The 24,749-nt window shown below is 37.7% G+C and overlaps 2 protein-coding genes across 6 annotated transcripts in view; both read right to left on the bottom strand.

The window, feature by feature from the left end:
• Pde8 (phosphodiesterase 8) overlaps positions 1–12,175 on the bottom strand; it is a 314,310-nt gene extending 302,135 nt beyond the window's left edge. The window contains exon 1 of the mRNA XM_074097326.1: positions 11,833–12,175. The gene's annotated coding sequence lies outside the window, so the exon portion shown is untranslated. The remainder of the gene's footprint in view (positions 1–11,832) is intronic.
• A 7,515-nt stretch (positions 12,176–19,690) lies between these two features.
• retn (retained) overlaps positions 19,691–24,749 on the bottom strand; it is a 153,598-nt gene continuing 148,539 nt past the window's right edge. For 3 of the 5 annotated variants that reach the window (XM_074097340.1, XM_074097338.1, XM_074097343.1), the window contains 2 exons: positions 23,978–24,207; positions 19,691–23,538 (listed from right to left, as the gene is read on the bottom strand). In XM_074097340.1, the coding sequence (XP_073953441.1) occupies positions 23,411–23,538; positions 23,978–24,207 (358 nt within the window). In that variant the 3' untranslated portion in view covers positions 19,691–23,410. The remainder of the gene's footprint in view (positions 23,539–23,977; positions 24,208–24,749) is intronic. The other 2 variants (XM_074097342.1, XM_074097339.1) reach the window with 1 other exon arrangement.

Consider the following 24,749-nt stretch of genomic DNA (forward strand, 5'->3'; position numbering starts at 1 on the left):
TTTTCTTTCTTTCTTTCAGGTTTATCAAAAGCGAACTGCGGCGCACATAACACACACTCCGTTTAAGAATACAAATGACAAAAACATGTTCAATAACGTGAGAATAGCTCTATCTCTCTTTACCCCGCATGTAACTATATCATAATTTCACAATGAAATAAATTGTGCACTAAAGCAAAGTAGTCTCGCTCTCCCAACGTAGCAGTGATAAATGAACCCGATATATTATTTAAACTATTCTGTGCAGAGAAATTCTTGTGCATCTGCGTTATAACTTCATAGCTATTTATGATGACTAAGTCGTCATCTACTCGTTTTGGTCCAAAGTACAGTCGACCAAGATACGAGTACTCCTTTACCGCCCGTTCAATGTCAGTAATACGAGTATGGCTTAAAACATTAAAAAGACTACGTATGGTGATGTTCCTTGTGGGGTGAATGAAAAAAAAACTGACTTCTAGTATGTGTATGTACCTAATGCAAAGTCCACAATTTTTACCACGGCTTAACCAAAATAATTAAATAAATATTGCGTGGCACGGTGAGTACTTTACAGCGGTTCTCAAGTAAATAAGCGAGAGAGTCGTATGTCTACGTCACGCACTTCATAATGCTCATATACAACAACTAAAAAACTTAATCCGAGCGCAACGATATCACTCGCACACACATACAATACAAGTATTGTCATTTTTGCTCCCGTTATGAAAAGCACGCGGTTGTCCTTTTCTTCACCGTCACGTGAGGAGAGAAGACACAATTATTGCCATCTCGTAGTATATTTTTGGCGTGCTAATAGCCAATCTAACTCGTTTAATTTATCACTGACCATTATTAAAAATTTCCATTTCGTACATGTCTAGCCATAAATAGAATCAATTTATTGGTGCGGTATCGAGTTGAGTTACATACCAATGTAACTCAATGGAATTGCTAGAATATATAGGTATTGTTTCTGCGAAATCATAACCTTGCGGCTTCTTTTTCCACTGAGCACGTTCCTAATATTTTCTTAGGACGAGGATGAACCTTCATAGGTATAAATATGCTAAGGGCATTTTTAGCCCACACACACGCACGTACGTAAAAGCGTTCACTCTGTTTGATTAATTTAAAATCAAATGTATAGATTTATTAAAATGATGAAAGCTTTTCATCGTACACCAAAAACATAAATACCGGAGAGGAATCCCAAATTCAGTAAGAAATTCTTATTAAAGCTTGGAACACTAAAACATTTTTGGCGGTCATCATATTTCTACCCTTTCAGTAATATTTTATTTACGCGATTAAAACCCAGTGGGTACTAAGTGTCCGACCTAATTTCGATTTCGGTAAGTTTTGGAGTGAAATTGATGTTTCGGTTATGGCATGACATCCGTCGAAATAGAACCGAAACCAAAACTGTGTTCGTGGACTTTCCTGCGGTGTTCGGTTGCAATCGGTGTCGTAAAGTGGCTACGCCATAGTCGTGTCGTGGTTTAATTGTTATTTGACAATACAATACAATACAAAGACTCTTTATTGTACACCAGACATAGTAAGCGATATGAGCAATAGGCGGCCTTGACATTGTAGATATAACTTTTTTTATCGCTAATATAACCACAAACGCATAATGACAGAATAGATAATGCATAAAGAACAAAAATTTAAAAACGAAGACTACATTTTTTTTTAATATTCACTATAATCAAAGTACCTAAGTAATCATGTTCCCAAAAAGATTAGAATATCAGCGAGCATTCGAACATGGCAGATGTAGACGATATCTAATTTTGGTATTTCTGCTTCTTTGGCTAGTTGAAGTATAATTTTAATAGTGTTTTATGCGGCGATTAACCTTAACAGTGAACAGTGATCACAATTCTATATTGTTCTCATGTCTGACATTTTTTAATGCGCAAGTTGTCTCCGCGTGGTTTCTGGAATTTTGCTATCAAGTTGCAAAAACTACAATCACCGTACAACACAACGTGAAGAAGAAGAATATATTTATCTTTAATTTAACCGATATTGGCCCAACCCTTAAGGCCGCCATTGAGGGGAATAATAATACCAGCAATGAATATCAGCAATGTCATAGTATGCAAGCTGTCAAATACCTTTCAGTTTTATATTTTTTCTACTCACACATGCACATACGTCTACACTGTAATAGGAAATATCTGACTTTTGCATTCACGGACACATGCGCCTTTGTCATATTGACGGGTTTCCATTATAGCCTACTCTTTGTGCGACGCAGACACGGTATGACTGGTATGAGTACGTTTACTCGTTTGTATTTAAACAAGAGAATATTAGTTGTGGAAGTGTAGGTGTTACCATGAATAGGGAGGTTCATATCATTGAACTAAGGTAAGTTAGGTCAGGGAAAAAGTTCATTTTGTTTAAATAAGGCTTACCTACCTATGATTATGATTTATTTTTAGAGTACTGAGACTGCCTTCCCTACCTTTTTCGGGTTTCGTTATACATAGTTTCGTTATGCCCGTTCGTCCGTTTAATACAGGCGTTAGCGGTCACAGTGGAAGGCCAGCGATGGCCTACACGGCCAACACTATGCTGAGCTGGGACCGCTTCGCGATTTCACGAATACATATGTAGATAGGTACTTATATACTTAATTTATTGAATCAGGCGTTACTTTGCGGAGGTCCATATCAATGAACTGAAAGAATTCCCTTACATATTTTGCATAAGCTTAGCTATCGTAAGGTCGCGGGTGAGCAAGGAAATTCTTTTAGTTCATTTACTTATTACTTGTTTTATGTTATTTTAATGCTATTATAATTTTTTTTTTAGCTGCGGGGTGCGATATTTGGGCTTCGTATCTTGCCGTCCCACTGACGCTTTATTTATTACGAGAGTGAGAGAAACGGTATGGTGCGAACTACAACTACTACTACCTACTACTATTTTGGTTTTTGAATTTCGTAGTGTTGAAATTATATTTTTTAATGTATTTTTATTATTGTTATATGTACTGTGCGAAGAGCGAATAAATATTTATATTCTATTCTATTCTATTTTACTCAAAAACTGCAAGACGTATATTGAATAAATTTGGAGTACACGTGTCTTATGACGACCGCTTTTACTTAGTTTGAGTGTTAAATAATAAAAATAAATATTTAGGGGGGCAGTCCATACATGTAACAGCACACAAAAAAAATCAGCATAAATGAACGTGTTGCATATCATGATTTTACTAGAATACAACCAATGACTTTTCATTAAACACCACTATTAAATACTGAAAATCTAAATCGATTTTTACGAATTATGCAATACTTATAGATACCCTTGGTGCTTCAGAACAATGCAGGAAAACCTGGCAAACTTTACAAGACAAAAATAATCCAGGTCGTGCAATTAACTAAATAAGATCACTATGAAAAATACTTATATGAAAAAGTTACAAGGAAAATCAGAAAAATAAAATCAGGTAAATAATTTCAGGGTTTAGACACACACACACACACACACACACACACACACACAATTATTTTTAGAATACAGTGTAAAGTAGCAGTGGGCGTCCTGATTGGTTGTTTCTTTACGTTAAGTACTCAGGGTGCGGCGAAACCAACCGAGAAAGTATGGGGCTAGAACTGTTTACTTTGTAGAGCTATGTTTGTATTTGCTAACGCCAGAAATTGGAATCAGAGTATTTTTGTTGCTAGGGAATACATCATATAAATTGAAATTGCGAATGTTTTTTTCTTTGCATGTTCTTAAATGGTAGCTCGCGTGGATTTGATACGTTATAAGAAACGAAATCTAATTTGTCCCCAGTCATGTCGTTGGGTTGACGCCATTTTTATTTATTTAATCCTGACTGAGACGGGTGGAGTAAATTGAAGACAAATCTGTGGCCGTATTGTCTAACGCTCTGATGTTCGCGATCGCATACACCATCTCTTTCTGCTCTAATCTTATACCGTGTGACAGAAAGTGATGAAAACGACTGTGATTCCAAATGTGTTGGAAAATAAGGCAACAGTATCACACGAAGGACTTGATTGTGAGTATTGCCAAACTTAAACAGTTATTCGTTTTAGAGCAAAAAAAGTTGGAAAACCCTCTACTTTGTCACTTCAAAGTTCAATATCTCAAAAACGGCAGAACCGATTTTGATGAACCATTGCTAGAAAACCCGCTTTCAAATAAAAAAAAACTGCATTCAAATCGGTCCACCCGTTTAAGAGCTACGGTGCCACAGACAAACTAACACCCCTCTTTTCGCGTCGGCGGTTAAAAATAGGCTAGCCCGTTTTCAGTTATATTTGCGTCCAAGATTTTAAATAATACAATACGAGGACAATGACTATTGTACACCATTAAATAGTAAGCCGATACAGAAACAGGTACACAGAAAGAAAGATTACGAGGTAAGCAAAGGCGGCCTTACCGCTTAAGAGCGATCTCTTAGTATAATGATAATAATGTAGCAAATTAAAAAAACACAACTGTAATAAATAAGTACTGGCTGATGATTGGATCAAACAATTCTTTTCCTACAGCTGGTATTTTATATCAATTTCTTTGTTACTCTTAGGATGGTTCGAAATAGAACTGTTGAAATTATGGAATAATTCAAGTGCCACTTTGGTAAAATAAAAAAACTATTTACTGTTAAATTAAGACCTTTTGTAACATTATTTTCAAGCAATAAAATAATTATAATTATTATTATTTAAATAATATAAGAATAACAACAGATAACTTGAAACATGTATAATAAATTTCGAATAAAACAATACCATATGGTAACTGTGATGATAATAGAATTGTCGGGGAAAAGTGTACTTACTTAAGTACATTTTTAAATGCATACGTTATATATAACATATGACTCCAGGTATAAACATTCTTATTCATCATACAAGTGTGTGTCCCAAATCGGACATGTACCCGGGATATCTAGCTTTATAAGGGTTGTTCGTTGAGCTACCCATCCGTACGTCTTTGTGGGTCGTTTTGCTAATAAAACATCATGTAACGTAATACATTTCTTTCACCTATAAAGACCACCCTGCACAAGTTTAAAGATTAGTATGCAAACGAGAAGCACTCGGGGCGTAATGTGTCGCGAAGGCCGAAGCCATTAAAAACTACTTAATGCACCAATGCATTTAGTTAAGCGTGAACTCAGTGAAAGTTGTGCATATTGGATATTAAGGGTTTCGGTCTTCGAATCAGGCATCGCTGCATTCGTCCGTCCATACATAAGGATGAATTTACTAAATTACTTTACTCTTCGGTCGAATTGAATCCTTTTTAGGGTTCCGGAGCCAAAATGGCAAAAACGGAACCCTTATAGTTTCGCTATGTCTGTCTGTCTGTCTGTCCGTCCGCGGCTTTGCTCAGGGACTATCAATGCTAGAAAGCTGTAGTTTTGCACGAATATGTATGTAAACTATGCCGACAAAATGGTACAAACTGTACGTCCCATAGACGTAAAGTGGGGGATGTTTTTTTTTCTCATCCGAACTTGTAGTGTGGGGTATCGTTGGATAGGTCTTTCAAAATCATTATTGGGTTGCTAAAACGATTTTTCGATTCAGTGATTTGTTTGCAAAATATTCAACTTTAAAGTGCAAATTTTCATTAAAATCGAGCGTCCCCCCCCTCTAAAATCTAAACCGGTAGGTGAAAAATTTTGAAAAAAATCATAATGGTAGTAAGTTTATCAAACTTTTAAGGAAAACTATAACGGCTAAGTTTGCTTGATAATTGTTAGTAGTTTAAGAGTAAATAGCAGCCTAAGGTATAAAATATACCTAAACTTTAGCTAAACTTGAAAGATTCCGTATAAAATATGAAATCCTTAGAAAAATATTACTTATTTTTTTCGTAATGGCTACGGAACCCTATTTTGGGCGTGTCCGACACGCTCTTGGCCGGTTTTTGGTGAATAATCTGTGCATAAATTAAATGAATTTATTTTGACTTTTGATTTTGAGACAGCTGGTTTTAAGGGAAGGGAGCTGAAGATGGAGCTATGAAAGAGGCCTATGTCCAGCAGTGGACTAAATATGATAATATGATAAAACAATGAACATTTGAGCACTTCGAATTACAGTCATGTGCTATAATTACTGTTAATCATCATCCCACTACCTGAGCACAGACCTCCTGTGAGAATTAGAGAGCTTGGGCTGTAGTTCCGCCACGGGCTCAGTGCGGATTGGGAATTGCTTCACAAGTGTGTAGGTAGTTTTACTTCGTGGTAAATTTGAAATGTGATTTCGCACACGCCAAAATTACTCGCTACCAGCACAATTGAACGTTCAATATGACCGGTGGAACAAAACATCGTTATTGATTGTGATTGTACCAATTCCGATTTGTAACATAACCCGCGCGGGCACGCGTCATCGGCTAACAGCCTAAACAATCTTGTGGCGACCATATCCTCTTTAGAGATGTGACCCCATGCTATAACTGCTGCCGATATGAATTGCTCTTTTGATAATTTATAATCCCACCTAAAACATAAATGTGAAATGAGAGCCAAGTTCAATATTAAGATTACCTAAACTACTTTTATGCTCCGTTGTTGACTTCATCGACAAAACAATTGAGATATTTAGTTGCCAAGGTTTGAGGAAATCCTGAAATTTTAGTTACAGGAATATGCAACATTCTAAAATGAATTTAAATAACAATTTCGCATTTCGCCTTTGTACAACTCTTTCTTTTTTTAACTGTAGTTTTCATATGTTATATGTACACAAATACAATTTCTCGTTTCTTGATACTACCACTACTACTATGTTTGCTATGTTTCGCAAAACAGTACTGAACCCGTAGCAAAGGGGGTGATTAAACAAGGTTAATTAATTAGTGTAGTATATTGATATGGACCTCCGCAAAGTATGAATCAATCAATTACGTTTCTAAAGATACTTTGACTTTGAATAATATTTTAATGTGGCTTAGATAATGGGCTAGTTTCATAAAAAAAAATCTAATTAGTCCGCCAGTTGGATTAAATTATCAGAATGCGTAGTATTGGACATGTAAGGTAAACGTTAGTGCTCATCACTGTCCCAATAGTTGGCATCGTTAATCTTATGTTGGCATTAGCAATAGAGATGACAGCAGAGTGTCGTCTATTGGGCATTAGCGTGTGTAGAACTCGGACGTTTACCTTATTTTTAGGGTTCCGTAGCCAAAATGGCAAAAACGGAACCCTAATATTTTCACCATGTCTGTCTGTCTGTCTGTCTGTCCGTCCGCGGCTTTGCTCAGGGACTATCAATGCTAGATAGTTGTAATTTTGCACGAATATATATGTAGACTATGCCGACAATTTTTTTTATGGTACCTCCCATAGACGTAAAGTGGGGGTGATTTTTTTTTCCTCATCCAACCCGATAGTGTGGGGTATTGTTGGATAGGGATATCGAATATTTCGTACAAAATACGAAATCCTTAGAAAAATATTACTTAATTTTTTCGTAATGCCTACGGAACCCTATTTCGGGCGTGGCCGACACGCTCTTGGCCGGTTTTTATTTGATTGATTGACAAAAGAGAAAATTACCTCATCTTATCTCATCCCAGCCTATATACGCCCCACTGCTGGGCACAGGCATCCACTCAGAATGAGATGGCTTGGGCCGTATTTCCCACGCGGGCCCAATGCGGATTGGGAACTTCACACACATTTGTTGCTTCGCAGGTTTCCTCACGATGTTTTCCTTGGTAAATTTCAAAAGCAACTTTCGCACATGGATTACGAAAAACTCAAGAGGTGCGAGCTGGGGTTTGAACCCACGATCCTCTGCTTGATAGGTCAAACCACTAGGCCATCACGGCTTAAGCAAAGAGAAAATACTTGTACATTATTTTCTAACAATCTAAATGTCGGACTAGGTACTTAAATAGAATCAATTTTTTTACCAACGAAACTAAGCAATTCAGGCCGGTTCTCAGCAGTACACATTCAGAGCGTAGACGCGTGCGCACATATAATATTAATATTGACTCTATCAGCGCTGAGAGCTCGGCACATCTCTAACCTCACAGCTCGCGTCACGCATTACCGCGTCATAAACCACTGGACTATTTTAAGACTGCATGACGTCCAATCCAAGATAACTCCTGGTTAAAGTGTCCCCTAAATGGTGGCCTCTTATCGGCGAGATAAAGCCGTAGATAACGAGGATGATGAGCCAGCTTATCGTCCTACAAGGTACTATGCCTCTAATGCATGTTGCTACTATATCTGTCAGTGATAACCTTATATTGGTTATGTTTTTCATGCGCATGTGTGGTTGCGCGAGAAAGCTATTTGGGATTTTCTTTTTTTTTATTTGACTGGATGGCAAACGAGCAAGTGGGTCTCCTGATGGTAAGAGTCCACCGCCCATAGACACCTGCAACACCAGGGTATTGCAGATGCGTTGCCAACCTAGAGGCCTAAGATAGGATATATAGGCCGCGGTAATTGCTTAACATCAGGCGGGCCGCAAGCCTGTTTGCCACCGACGTGGTATTAAAAAAAAAAAAAACCTCAAGTGCCAGTAATTTCACCGGCTGTTTCTTAATTTGTTAACGCAATTTGAGATTAACTTTAGCATATAGTAGTAGCATTTAGTTGTGCGCCGATGTTAGTTTCTGCTCCTAGGAAGAAGGGCTATGAATTAGCCCGAAACATGTCGAGCTAAACTCGATTTAAGACGTGAGTTATCCGGTACAATGTAATTTAATATAAATTTGCCCCCCCCCCTTTTCCCCTGTGAGGGCAGAAGCTAGGTACAGTCACCAGCACCAATATCTGACACAACAAGCGTGCATAAATATCCGATACGACTCTATTTCTAGGGCAGGAAGGACGTATCAGAAATGTTTGCACGCTCCGCTGTGGCAGATATTAATGCTGGTGACTGTACGCCCTTACTCTTAACCATTTATAATCCGGACATCAACACGAAACTTAAACAATATTATCGCACATGATCCTCTGACCTGTTACCATTATCACTATCAGCGAGTCATGTGGATATTATGAAGATACAATATATCTACCAATACAATAATATACCTATATATAAGTATGTTCGTCGTCGACTAACTTCGAACCCTTGCCCGTAGCCAGCACGTCTAGGCGCTAACCACAAAGCCACGATCCTCTAATGAAAATGTTTACTAGGCTCTATTAATTTTATTAACAGACTTCACTACCTCGTACTCAATATTTTTGCTAAATCGTTAAACGTTGTCAGTGCCGTGCCTGGTCTTAGAATAGGACTGACCCATCTCTTCTCGTGGGTGTCGTAAAAGGCAAGAAAGAGAGCAAAATGAGAGAGTGGGCAGTAGCACTCTCTATTGCCAAGTACGAACTCCGGAATCCAGCACTGCTATGTGAAAGAGGAGGGGAAATCACCACAATATTCTCCCACGAAAGACGTCATGAAGTTTCACTGGTGCGGGGCTACTATGAAATTCGAAGTTCGTATCGTACCGTCCCTCTCACTCTCGTATTAAATAATAAAAGCGTCAGTGGGACGGTAAGATTCGAAGTTCGAATTTTGCACTTCGCAATTCGGCCTGATCCTCAACTGACGCCCACGACCACTCTGTCAAGAGCTTAATGGCAGAAGAACGTTGGCCGATAAAATTAAAATTACCATATGAAGGTAAAGTTACCCTACAGAGTAGGTAATTCAAAAAGTTTGGAAGCTAAGTACTAATCGAAGAAGAACAATAACCTGAATGGTCAGTTATTTTATTAATCTATCAAAGTTCTCTGCGCTCTACCTTAGTAAAGAGCCAAACGACATGCTTTTGTCAAAAGTTATGAAGCTAAATTAAAATTACGGTAATCAATGTGTCTATGTATTTTTTATGTGCTGATTTCTGGTGTGCAATAAAGAATATTTGTATTGTATTGTATTGTATCGGCCGTAGGACGTCCACTATTGGACATCGGCCTCCCCCATATAAGCCGGACTTCATAATTGTTTATTAATTGCATACATGATGTACAGTACAAAAATTAGATGGTAGGATACATTAAAATGAGATCGTACATGCTACATGCTATCCATGCGTCCTGCATGCGGATCATTAACATTCCTGAATAAATTACGTTGCATAGAGTAATAAAATTGGTCAAAACAATAAAATACAAAATGAAAAATCTATAATAATAATGAGACAATATTCATTCGATCTTCAAAGTTTAATTGGAGCAAAGTTTAAATCTAAATGAATAAATAACAATAACTAGGTACGATTTAATAATATTCGTCTAATTATAGAGTGTAAAAAAAAGTCTGAAGAAAATCTAAGAGAAGAATCAAGATTACAGCGGTGATTAGCAGATTCTGGGAAGTATTAGATTTTTCCCCAAACGCTTGGGTACTTTTACGTAGGTGTGTCATAACATAAAGTATGATGTTGAAGGCTAATAGAATAGTTCATAATTACGGTTGCCATCTCATTACTAGGTACAGTCGAGTTCATAAACTTGTGAGCAAAAATTTTATGAACTCGACTGTACAACCGTTAAATAAATTGAATACTTAATTAAAGTACTTGTAAGTATTTACACATCGCATGACTAAAAAGTATTAAAACAAAACACTAACAACTACCAAGGTTCAATTTGAATTCGTAATGCATGTAAAGTAGTCTTATTGTCTAACACTTGGAATCACAATCGTTTTCACCACTTCTTTCTGTCATACAGCCTAAGACGTGGGTTAAAAGAGATGGTGACAGTGGCGTAGCTATCGTAGGGCCAGGTGCTGCAAGGGCCCCGGAGCCCAGTGAGCCTTCTAACATAAGCTTTGAAAAAAAGGGAGGAGCATAAAAGAAAGAGAGAGGAAAAAAATCTTGTGAGCAGGCTCGACCCTCGAGCCTACTAGGGAGAAGTTCAACTCACTATATTCTATTCTTATTCCTATCTATAATTTTGAAGGCCAAGCTATGCGTGGAAAGAGGGTGGTCGCCTCACTTCCCAGAGGGAGCTCAATTCTATCTCTATAAGTAATAATAATAATAATAAATTCATTTATGCACCTATCTCTATGCACCGGGGCCCTTGTCCACCTAGCTACGTCACGGATGGTGACAGCGAATTAAACAAAGTCACCAGCAGTTGTCAGTTTTTTTTGTCAATAGCAATAATATGTCAAACACTAGGACATTATGTTTTTGTTTATTTTTTCATTACTAATGGTTATTTTACTGTTACATTACATATAAGCAAGCAATGGTCAAGCTTATTAATCATACTAATACGGAGTTAACATGTAATCAGGATTAAATGCCTATTGGTAAGTATCTTTTTTTTGTAATAATGGTGGCTATTTAAGCCTCTATTTTTGATGAGTACTTTAACACTCAACGTATTATAGAAACAACCAAATAAAGTGCCCTGTAGTCAACAGTTATGGAATACGTGACATTTAGCTTGTTTACAACAGTTTGTCAAAAATCCTATTACTTTCTTCCGCTGAGTCACTTATCTAGGTCTTGTTTGGACGCGGGTTACTGGCTAAAGTCAGAAGTTATCTGTGTGGGCTCTATGCTTCAGGAAGTCAAGCCATCACTCTTGTATCAACAGAACCTTGTGACAGCCACCACGACTAAATGATTAACACACTCAATAGTATTTGCACTGTACATTCTTCCCGCGCTATTTACAACTCAGTAGCCACGAATAAAATCACATCTTAAAAGCCACAGTTGAAACGCTAGTGAAAACAAACATCTCATCCAATTTATACGTAGAATAATAAACTCGTTGCAGCTCTGCATATTGTTAAACTAATTGTAACTGGTTCATAAAAGTGCTCATAAACTCACCTTTCAAAACACACGAAGCTTGTTAACACAACACTACGTTCTAGAACTGACACAATAAAAAAAACCGTTGGTTTCGTTGGGTCTCAAAACGTTTTGCAATCTCTTGACTTTTTGTTCAGAGGGTAGGGGAAGATCTTGAACGAACGGGACTACACGCGAGGTGCGAAGCGCGCAAAGCGACGTCCTCCTCTCTCGGAGAGTGCATGACTACTGGCGAACCCCGCCGCCCGCCCTAGCTCTTCGCCCGCCCAAGCGAAAAATTACACTTACATTAAATACCCGAGTTTTAATACTGTTACATTATTAATATGCTAATTCTCTTATGCCTCGATGTTTGCAGTTTAGGCGTGCGCGACTACAGACGCGGCTACGATAACACTGAGTTACCTACTTATATCAGTGCACTGTTTTTAGTGTTTTTTTAGGATTGAATATAAAACAATAGCGATAACATAAGAGTAAACGTGACTGCGTATTTAAATAGTTTCTTACAAATATTGAAGCGAATTGTTTTTTGTATTTTTACGTTGTGCAAATAGAGATCGATCTTACAAAATATACCTTACTAGTTGTTGTACGTGACTTCGTCTGCGATGAATCCGTTTATCGTTATAACACGGGAACTAAAAAAGTTTTTTTTTTCATTATTAGCGAGCGGTATTTTTAGGGTTGCAGGTTTCAAATATATTTGTACTTTGGGTCGCCAGCTAAAAAGGAACTACTGCTCTATAGTAACGTACTCTTTAGGTAAATGAGAAAAAAACGAACAGAAGTCGCAGACAACAGCTATAATTATAGTAAGTTATTTTTTTATAACAGTGCGACCATTTTGTAATAATTAGGGATGGGCCGAATTTCGGTTTAACCGAATTTCAGCAGCTTGAGCCGAACTTCGTCATTCGCCCGAATTCGGTTTAAATTCCAAACATTCGGCACTAGAAAAAAGAACGTACTTGAACTATTTTGACTGAAATTAATACAAAGCATGTCTGTCGATCATATCAGTAAAATATGAAACAAAATGAAATAAACCTTTTCTTTTAACAAACACGTTTTTAAAAACAAAATGAAATAAACCTTTTCTTTTAATAAACACCTTGATTATTCGTAAATTGAATATTAAAAAAAAACGTGTTTGGTTCACAATTTTCACAAATGAAACATTAAGAAACAGGTATCTTTAATCATTAAAGGGTTTTTTCAACAATCAAATTTAACAATCATTTCTTATCTATCTACCTACTCTTACCTATTTAAAATTCACTAGAGGCAGGTTCGGTAGAACCGGAGTTCGGCCGAATTTTAAATTTTTCCGATTGTTCGGCTGAAGTTTGTATTCGGTTCAAACCACATTCGACGCATCACATATTATTACGTAGGTAATAATTGATTTAATTTATTTATAGTTGAAGTAATTTTAGTCGCTAGTTGTAATATGAATGAATCAAAAACGTAAGTATGACTAAAATGTATCAGTGTTTTCCTTGAACTCTGCATATGTGGTTATTTTACTCATCGTGGTTACATGGTTAATCATAGCTAACTTTAACTTATCAATGAATAATAAAGAGCTTATGTTCAAGTAAATATTTTAATTTTCAAAGTACCTATCCTAACGTTAACGTCGTACGTTGATAAATCGAGCCTTGAATATTTGTGATCCAAAATTTATGGATCGTGAACTGAGTCACGTGAGACGGGTTTTGGAAAGCAATGGGTACAACTGGAGGCAGTGCAACCGTGTAGTGAACGTGTCGACTCGTCAAAGACCGGTGGGAGCTGAGAGGGTTCCGGTATATTTACCGTTTATAAAAGGGGTGACGGATAAAATCGGATACTTGTTACGCCGAAGATATAGCATCAAGTCGATTTTCCGTCCTCATATGCAGCTCAGACAGTTGGTACGTTCGCCGAAGGATAAGGAGCCCCTGAGTGGTCCCGGGGTATATATGATTCCCTGTGCCTGTGGCAAGAGCTATATTGGAGAGACTAGACGAAACGTTTCCACAAGGGTATCGGAGCACATACGCAGTATAAGGAAACAGGACGACAAGGGGTCTGCTGTGGCCGAGCACTCAATGGACTCGGATTCGACGCACTATATCAGATTTGATAAGGTATCTGTACTTGCGAGAGAGAAATTTTTCATTCCGCGGAAAGTGCGTGAAGCCATCGAGATTAGTCGTCGGCCGAATTTCAACCGGGATAGTGGTTGGACGGTACCTCCGAGTTGGAAAACGGTGTTAAATACTCGTGCTGCGTCATCGGTGTGTGTGAACGTACCTTTACAGAGCGATGTTGTTAGTGTTGTGTGCAACCCTACATTTGACAGTTGTAATGATGATGAAAACGCGGGTAGTTGTGTGCCGGTGTCAGTTTCGTTGGGTAGTCGCGCGAGCAGAGCGGCGGCGCGCAGTGCGTGTGTTGCAGCAGCCGCTGAGTCGCGTTGCTCCGAAGACGAAGGGCTACGGATTAGCCCGAAACATGTCGAGCTAAACTCGATTTAAGACGTGAGTTATCCGGGTTATTATATCTTAATTATAATATTTATTCTTACTAACATCCTATCCCACTAATGCAATAAATGCCTAAGTTTGTAAGTCTGTTTATTTGTTTGTTCCTTCGTCACGTCTAAATCATTAAACCGATTTAGATGAAATTCAGTATACAGATAGTTTGAGTTCCAGAAAAAGACACAGAATAGTTTTTATCCCGGAAAATTGCATAGTTCCCGCGAAATAGCGATAAACTAATTCTGTACGGACAGATCGCTTGTAACGAATAGTTATTTATAAGTGCGAAAGTGAGCAGTTTATTTGTTTGTTACACTAACGCTTGAAGTTCTCAACCTATCGTGGTGAAATTTGGTACGGAGATAGTTTCAAAACGTTTGAAGGATATATATAGGTTCTTATCCAGAAAAAAATATAGTTCTAGCAGGAGCGGGATGAGCGAATTCTTCGCAGACGAACGCCTGCAACTGCTATTCCACTAATATTATAAATGTGAAAGTTTGTAAGTCTGTCTGTTTTTTGTTCATGACGTCTAAGCCGCTGAACCGACTTAGTTGAAATTCGGCACACACATAGTTTGAGTCTCGGGGAAGAACATAGGTTCGTTTTTATCCCGGAAAATTGCATAGTTCCCGCAGGATAGCAATAAACGACTTCTACGCAGACGGAGTCGCGAGGAACAGGCTAATTTAGTATGAAGATACCTAGTTTGAGACACTGTGAATAAAATGACATAAGTAGGTATGATAGTTTTTATCCAGTTCGCGATGGACAAATTCTTCGCAGATGTGGCCAGCCAGAGGCTTTTCTTAATTGTTTATCTAACTATACCTGTAAGTTCATAGATTTGTAAAAAAAAAGAATCAGAAGTCTAAAAAGATCAAAATAAGGGTTTTTAACAGGCGAAGTATCGCTAGATCGCGCTATATCGATCGCTATAATAGTATCGTGAGGTCTGTTTGACAACTTTGACATTTGTGCCTCGCGCTAGTGATTGGTTAAATAAATAAATGAGCCAATCGCAAGCAAGACTGCAACGACAAACGGACTTCACGATACTAACGCCATCTAGCGATAAGTATTTCGCCAGTCGAAAAACCCTCATTGATGTGACGTCGTATAGATGGCACAGAAAATGTACAACACATTGAAAGTAGTGTAAAAATTCAAGACAATTTAGATTTTACGGTGTAGATTAAACGGTACAACATTTATTCTCAAACAACCGTTTAAATAAATACGAGACACTACTAAGCTGTCCGATAATGCTATTTGTTGGACACGCACGTGAGCGTACGAGTACGCGCGGTCTCGACGAGTAGTGGCTGCAAAAAGTGTCGATACAAAGTAAAGGAATCTGTATAGGTAGGTACCTGCACATACTGACTAACAATATACCTACAGAAGTTTATATTGGAGACGATTTGAGACAAATATTTATGTATATAAACACACACACACACACACACACACACACACACACACACACACACACACACACACACAAATACGCACACGCGCCTGCGCGCACACACACACCCTTTTTTCTATTTTTTTTTTGTTTTTTATCAGTATGTTATGTATATTGTGGCATTGGTAGTATCTAATTAGGAAGGTTTAATTCTGTTTCTTCTGAACTACCTCTGTACCTGTTAAGAACACTGTAATTCGTTTTTTGTTTGGAATACCAACTCATCAGGGCGCCCAAGATACAGGCACTGTTTGGGGCCCGCTGACACTTTATTTTAAGTCACACTGTTTCTAATCAATAAAAACTTTTCTTTTCTTTCTTTTTTATTTCTTTATATAAAGAAGCATGTCTGTTAGATAGGTGACTGGGGCTGGCTATTTATTTTACTCGATCAACGTTTTAGCATTGCCATAGAACGAGGAAATGAACCCAGCCTTATGGGCACCCTGCCCAATAGTAGCGATCTGGGTGATATTTGTAACTATAGGTTTTTTTGGGCTTAGAATAAGTTAGTTTTAAATAATTTTATTTTTCTTTGCTTTTGTACTAACGTATTTGTTATTTTTGTATGTTTACTAACGTATGTACCCACTGCAGAAAGCTTATAGCTTGAGTCTGAGTTTCATATCAAATATTTACCTAATGGTAGTGATATCTACATAATAACAAAATAAAATATTTAACTTAAATTTCTCCTCATACATAACATAACTAACAAACCTACCTACATAAAACAAAAATAGAACCTAAACTAAAACAAATTACATAAAGAGTACCCCTTAGGCAAGGTCCCGAAGATGCTGGCAGCGTTTCCTCTTTGAATAGCTAGGCTAATTCTTTGTCCGAGGAAATGCCAGCTTTTCAGGGTGACGTCTACTAATCTTTTTGAAATTTCTTTAAAAAGTTTTAAAGCGCTAGGACCCCACGGACCAAGGGTCTCGACACCGAAAGGGACAAAGTCATATTCGGTGCCTGACCCCTGTATTTGGATATTTTTGTCTTTTCAGCCGCTTCGGATGCTGCACCGGCTCTGTTGCAGGTTCCATGGAGATGGGAAGGAGCCAGCGTGTCAGAGCAAGTGGTGTCCCACACAATCACACGACCCATCTTCCATGGAATCAGACTCTACATAATTACGTATTCTGGTGCATTACAGTACGACATCGGTATGCCGGGCGTCGTTTCGGTAACCGATTCGATTTCAATGCACGCTCGACCGATGTTATCTTAAATTCTCAAGTGCAAGACATGTAACATTGTCGCGAGTGTCAAGCAAATTAGGCTAGTAGCACACCTATTGCGGTGCATTGGGTCGATTTCACGGTATACATAGGCAGTTGGTAGTTTGCGCCGGTGTGCACCAGCACTAGCGCTGCAGCGATTTACTATCATTTGGTGCAAATGGGAAATGGACTACTCGAAATTATACATCAAAGCAGAAAAATTACAATTTGAAATACATCTATAACCAAATTCCAAACTCCTCCGAAACGGCTCGACCGATTTTTTGTGTATATTCGGTAGGTCTGAGAGTAGAACTAAACTATTTTTCATACCCAGTGACAAAGGTGATCCACCCCAAAAAAAATTTTTTTTGTCAATAAACAGATACTTCGTGGCAAAATATCCCTGTAGCTCAAAGTGGAAGTCTTGGAACAGTGTGTTATGCCCGTGCTCATACCTACGGTACAGAGACTATTATGACTTACACAAAAGTCCGCCGGGAAGTTCTAAGTAGCGCAGATGTGTATGGAGAGAGCGATGCTCGGGATCACTCTTCGTGACCGATTGGAAATAAGACCAAGGTGAAAGACGAACAAGGAAAAAGAGGACATGGGCGGACACATTGCGAGAATGGACAAGAGTCGCTGGACAAGATGATTCGACTGGATGAGACGGACATAAGATCGCTAAAAAGTTGAAGTGGAACAAGAGGGAAGATGCCTACATCCAGGATTGGATATCCAAAAGGCCACCATGATGATGATGATGAAGGAGAAAGTTATGAGAGCATGAGAGCATCGAATAGAAGTTACACAACTACATCGCTCTTTGAGGTAGCGAGGAGTTCCAGGGTTAAATAAAATGCCGTAAAGAAGGTGGACAATGTGAGAGTTACCTACGGTGAAGGCGGATTGGGAGCCACTTGAACTGTGATCGAAAGTTAGAGACATGATCGAACTTACGTAGACCAAATAGAAACCGAATGCATAGACTGGCATCCCATAATCGCATTTTTTTTAGACTATTATTGTTTCGCATAATTGATCCTCCCTCCCTTCCTCATAACTCCTCCGATTTCTTGTTTTTTTTTTCGTGCTACGGGTCAAATTGATTCGTATGACGTAAAAATCAATCATTCCGATTTTCATGCTTTTAACACCATCTGCAGGTTTTTTTGGCGTACCGCTAGCACTAAACTCAAGTCTGCTACCGCTACGAAGTTTACCTATATTTGTTTTAAGCTCCATCTATGCAATTTCGTGTGCACTACGGCGGCCCGTTTGTTATCCCGTTTACTACGCACCGTCGCAGTAGAGTGATGTGAACGTGCAGATGGCGCTAACAACAGTTCGTTGCTAGTTACCATGTTATATCATAGATGTCGCTTATAAATACTATTCAAGTGATAGTTTCGTATTTTTACAAGCTTTTATTTCACTTCACCGTGCCCTATTTTTCACGAAGCTACAATTTACAAGCGGTAGTCTCTGTTTTTTTATTTAACAGTATGCATTGAAAAGAGACTACCGCTTTTCCGGGTCAATATATTTAAAAGACTAGATTACTTACTTCGTGAAATGGGCCACTGGTTTATTTGTTTGTTTGTCCAAATCATGTGATATACATTATTTGCAGTACGGTCAAAAAGTACAGTCAGCAAAAAATCTTGTGTTAAGATTTTTTTTATTCGACTGGATAGCAAACGAGCAAGTCGGTCTCCTGATGGTAAGAGATCACCACCGCCCATAGACACCTGCAACACCAGGGGGATTGCAGATGCGTTGCCAACCTAGAGGCCTAAGATGGCATACCTCAAGTGCTAGTAATTTCACCGGCTATCTTACTCTCCACGCCGAAACACAACAGTGCAAGCACTGCTGCTTCACGGCAGGATTAGCGAGCAAGATGGTTGTAGAAATCCGGGCGGACCTTGCACAAGCAAGATTGAAGTATTAAAAAAAAAACTTTTATTTACATTTATTTTGAACTGTCCTGTTACGATACTAATGGTTACTCAATTTAATAAGTTACATTTTTTCTTCACTGAGCCACCCACCCACGCCATACGAACTGTACGATAAATATTGAGAAAGATGAGGAAATAATAATGCTCGCTCAGTATCTCTCTCTCTCTCTCTCTCTCTCAATATCTATCTATCAATATTTCCGCAATTGGTATATATTTTTATACCTAAAATTTCGGAAACGTTTCTAAAGCTGGGTTTTCACTGAGCGAGCCGCCTCGGGAGGCATGAGGCATAATTTTTTCGACACAATGCTCAAAATCGCATCGAAAATGGCTGCCGTGCGAGACTGCTCGCTCGTGGAGACCCGGCTTAAAATGTGGGTGCGAACAATCGATCTAAGTAGCTTAGCCTAATCTCTGGGAAAGTTAAAACATATGCTTATCTTTTATCCCGAGCGATGCTCTATCGCCCACGGTACTAGAGCCAGAGATAGTAATAAGTCGTAGTTTATACAAGAACATAAAGGCCGTTCCGTAGGCGCCATGTTTTGCCAACTGTGGCGTTCAGAAGGTATACAAAAAATAACTATAGATCTAGAATATTCTAGTAGCAGTAATAGTAGCAGGTTTATAACAAAAATGAAGGATTCAGGGTTGAAATGGTACTTTCAAATAAAAACCATGTTATAATATCATGTAATCATTATTTTAATCATATTATATTTATTTGAATACATCAAAATTTTTGGTGTAATACGAAATACGCTAATGCGCTATTCTGGCCACGCTACCTAGGTATATAATGTAGGCCTAGCTTTGTTACAGTGTTCCTACATTATTGTACACTTCAGGAATGTACTATTACTATTTCTACAGAAGTACATCGCCATTCAAGTCCTCAATAGCTCGGCGGGCTTTAAAGGTTACATTAGTATTAATTAAGTATATTTCTTATCTCTTCAAAAATATGGGCACGAAAAAGAGCTTTATCGAAACACTCTGTCCTCTGTAGCCAGCCCATTGTCTAAAAAGGAGGTACTTAATCAAAATCTGGATCAGACAAAATCAAATATTGTCATTTTTCATTTTGGTTATATTTGGGCAAAATATACTCAGTGGCACAAAATTTGGCCCACTGTACATACAACATTACCTGTTGCTGCATTCATTTGAGGGCCACATTTTTTACCGCTCAGTATAGATACAGGGCTATTCTGAAGACGTGATCGAGATCCAGTTAAGTAGGGTTTTCTAAGAATTGGAATATCGCTAGATGGCATTAGTATCGTGAGGTCAATTTGAAGTCTAGCTAGAGATTGGCTTATGTGACTACAAACCAATCTCGAATGTGAAAATCAAATGTCAAACAGACTTCACAATATTAACGCTAACAAGCCTGTCAGAAAAACCTCTACTATAGACTAGCGCCTCGTATAGCGGTAATTTAGTGCAATCAGTGTGTTTTTAATTTTTGTGTTGTTTATTGTTCTATAAAAAATATGCGAATGTTTGATGTTAATATGGTATGTTTACTTTACTCCGGAATTACGTCTTCAGAACGATCCTTTATGGTTTACATTCGTGTTGTCTACAATCACGAAAATTGTCCTCGTATTATAAAACCGCGATTTGAATAGTATTGAAAGATCTATCATTTCATATACCAACACATTTTGAGGTAACTATATAAAATAGTTTACAATTCCATTTCTAGTCTCATCAACCATAAAGCTGATTAGGTAGTACTCTATCTCACCAAGACCGATTAGCCTTTAGTATTGGGATTACACGTATAAGTGTGCACACGTAGAATTTTACAATGCGTATTGTAAGATTCTACGCGTGCACACTTATACGTACACCACTATTATTTATAGTATTATATATATAGTACACCATTATGGCAACAATCAAATACAAACTGACTTCATAAAATAATAAAACATACCTTTCTATAGATAAACCGCCGTAAGCACGACCTGCATTACAACCTTGTCCCAGTAAGCCATTATTGTTTTCATCAAGGAGGCCGATGGAACGCTTATTTTAAAAGGTTCTATTGCATGTCAGGCTTGTATTGGTTTAATTATAATTAATTTTCATAATAAAGTTGGACAGTTTTAAAAAAACAGACGTTACTCCAACAAAACCCGCCGGGCAAAACTGCATTGTACATAATTATTTTAACATTTAAATTAGCCAGTTAAAAAACATTTACCTACAAATACGCTAGTTTAAAATAATTCAGTCTAAATTAATTACAAAGCATTTTTACAACGTAACGCTATATTTTGTTTTAAAACATATTGCAGTAATAACTTCTTCATTTAATGTTTTTGTAACAAAAGCAATTTGGATCATTTTATTGCACTTTATATAGAGCTAATTAATTCTGAATGTCATACATTGGCAAACTTTACTGTGCATTTTTATCTAGTCCAAAGATAAAATATAAATTTTTACCACTGAGGGCAAAGTTAAGTTAACAACATCAACTACTACAGACGTGCAACTGAGAGATGGGCAATGTTACCTACCTACATTGAGATCAGTCGTATTGATCTTTGCTCTCTCTCTGAGTCTATAACTTGCCCCTGGTATAATATTTATAAAACTTCTATGAATAATCATAACTTACATATTTTGATTTGAAGTCGTCACATTTATAATTAGCAATTATCTTTAACATTTTTGAATAAATGACCTTGATTAACACAAAAACATATTGAGCGATATAAAAAAAAATTAAGAAACTCACAAATTGTCCATGAAATTTTGACAGATTGGGAAAAATGGTCTATAATTACCACTTTCACGGTTACTGGCATATCAAATAGCAAATCGATGAGTAAGAACAAAAATATATAGTCTATACAGTAGGTAAATGCATTACACAACTCTATGATGTTTCTGATTATTGGCAATGTGAACCATAGGGAAAAAATTCTATACATAAGTACATATTGCGTGTGACAGAATAGTAGGCAAGTATAGGCATTTTATTCCTGGTTTACATGTATTAAATATCCTGAAACTTCATAGTCGTGCAATGTGTCGGAATTTATTTTTCAACGGCTGTTGGCCTTTATAGCGTCAACAAGTGCGTGTCAAACGTGACACGTGAGTTAATAATTATTAAAAACGAAAGATTCACTGTTAATTTTTTATTCAGTTATTACTTAACACAACTATTTATGTAATTATCGCAAATTATTTCAAAGCTGCGTTTTCACTGACCAAATGAAAATCGATGAACATTCAAGAAACTCACTGTAAGCGACAAATTACCCACAATCTTTTAATACTGCGAAGCTGATGCATTTTGATAATTTGACGTTGCAGCGGCAGTTCGCTGAACAGTTGCACGCTTCATTGCACAGCAATGTTGCAAGTAAATTTCCTGCTTGACACAGTTTCCTTTGAGTATTTTAACTCAATCATTCGGGTAAAGTTTCCACTCGAGCGTTGAAATTGAATGAGCTTTAACTACATACTTGTCAAAGATTAAACCTGATATTTCGTGTAACTTATCCAATTAAAATTTCAGAGGAAACTCTCATGACTCACGGAGAAGAGGCAGGTATTTATGTCTATCTAGAGCAACCTTTTTCTTTCGGAAAAAGAAAACGCGGCCGCAAGCGACTATCGTAAAATACCTATCATTAAATACAATACTGACATCGACACAAGTATAAAATATACACCAGTTTATGAAAACATTATAATCACAATCATACCTACACAATATGGCGGTGTATAAAACGTCTCTACACAATTATTTACAGAACTGTACAATACAAAGAAAACCGCAGGACTGCACGGCCAATCATCCATCAACGTACCTTAACAAATTATAAATAACGTAAAACTATATGTACACAAAGTCACTCTTCCACGTTTATAAAAAAATATTAAAATATCATACAATAACAAAAATATGAAATTATTATTAATAAATAACCTCACGCTCCTCCTAGGCAGTGACACTCTTATAATACTTATTCGAGAACTGTAAATACTTCGAAGTACAAAAACTTAAATCACAAAATGAATCTATGACATAGGTACGATCAGAGGGTTTTGTACTTAATTAAAAATTCGAGTTTTATTGAACTCATGAAGGTAAACAAGAAGTCCTGTCCCAAACACGGCATACAACCTACATGATATGTGATACATAAATTACTTTGAGATCTAAACTACGAAATTAACTTTCTAATGATACGCTTTGAAGAGAGACAAGGGCAGATATTTTAGACAAAATATACTTTGAACAATTTGATTTCGACTCTAGTTAGACCGTGTGCAAGCTCCCCGTTTGATCAAAAGCGTTATCAATATTTCCCTGCATTGAATCGGGACATGGAACTCAGTATTTGGCCGAAGACCAAATCAACAAGGTTTTTAAGAGACCATTTGCCTGTGTCCGTTCTGCCCGCTGGAGTTCTGTGAAGGAAATAGAACGCCTTCGTATGTCACGCCATTCAGCTCGATAGATACTACTAACTGCTGGTCTCCTGTGCTCGCATCTCCTGAAATAAACAATTTATTTTTATTATTAAAGTCATAGACACAAAACAGACTGTTCCTACAGAATACGACAGCCAGAAAAAAAAAGTAATTCATGTCACGTGGCAAAAGCTATACCTATGAAACTCGTGAATTCTTCAAATTCATCGTGTCCTAATTTTCATTGTTTTGAGTTTTATATATTTTTGTATAACATAAGAAACCGAGAACTTATTTTATATTTAATTTCGTCTCACACTCCCCACTTCGGTGGTTTCTGGGAAAGGAGCGTCACAGCGTAACAGCTACTCCCGCAGTGCTAATAGAACCCACCAATAAATTTACTTAAATTCAAAAGCGATACAAAACAGAATTTTAACATTGACTTTAAATACAAAGAATTAGTTTTGCTTAGGCTAGGTAGTTGTTCATGAGGGTAACTTAACATTATTTTATACTCACCTCTAGTGGTAATTTTGAAGGCTGCCCCATTCACCCCGTTGCCATTGTGTTGTGGTGGTGCAGGAGTACTGGCGGGGCGCGGGGAGGGCGCACGGGGGGAGACGGGGCGCGGGGTACGGCGCTTGGCGGGGGGAGGGGGTGAGCGGCAAGCCTCGCGCTTGATGCCGCCAGCACCCAGAGAGGAGTTGGGGCTCTCACTCAAGTTCAGCGCCTCGCTGTGGAGAGAAATTCTACGTTGAGAAAACAGAAGAAAAAAGTTTAAAAACCTCTTAAAAGTAAGTAAAATTGTGTTATAATTTCATCTTAATTCACGTAGGTAATAAAAATATGCGAAATCAGTAGGGCCCGGAATTTTGCGTGCGGCTATTGACAGATACCTTGTAGGGAGAGACCACCGCTTTTTATCGATAAATCGATAGTTTTTTTTATTTATGTCTTTATTAAATAAAACCTCAAACTTTTCGATGATACGTACTGTTTACAGTGGTCAATGATGAAAAAAGTTCCAAATATCGGAAAGTTTGGCGGGAACTATGCCATTTTTAATTGAAATTAGAATTCGTTTATCGCTATCCCGCAAGAACTATGCAATTTTCAATTCCGGGATAAAAACTATCCTATGTTCTTCCCTAGGAGTCAAACTACGTGATGAAGTAAAAAATAAACAGTTACAAAATTTCGCATTTATAATATTAGTGGGATGGTATAAGGTGTGCCACGAGAGTTGAAGTGAATGATTACACACACAGCTACATGAAGAACTGATTGCACA

Source organism: Choristoneura fumiferana, chromosome 14 (assembly GCF_025370935.1).
Source record: "Choristoneura fumiferana chromosome 14, NRCan_CFum_1, whole genome shotgun sequence".
Classification (NCBI taxonomy): domain Eukaryota; kingdom Metazoa; phylum Arthropoda; class Insecta; order Lepidoptera; family Tortricidae; genus Choristoneura; species Choristoneura fumiferana.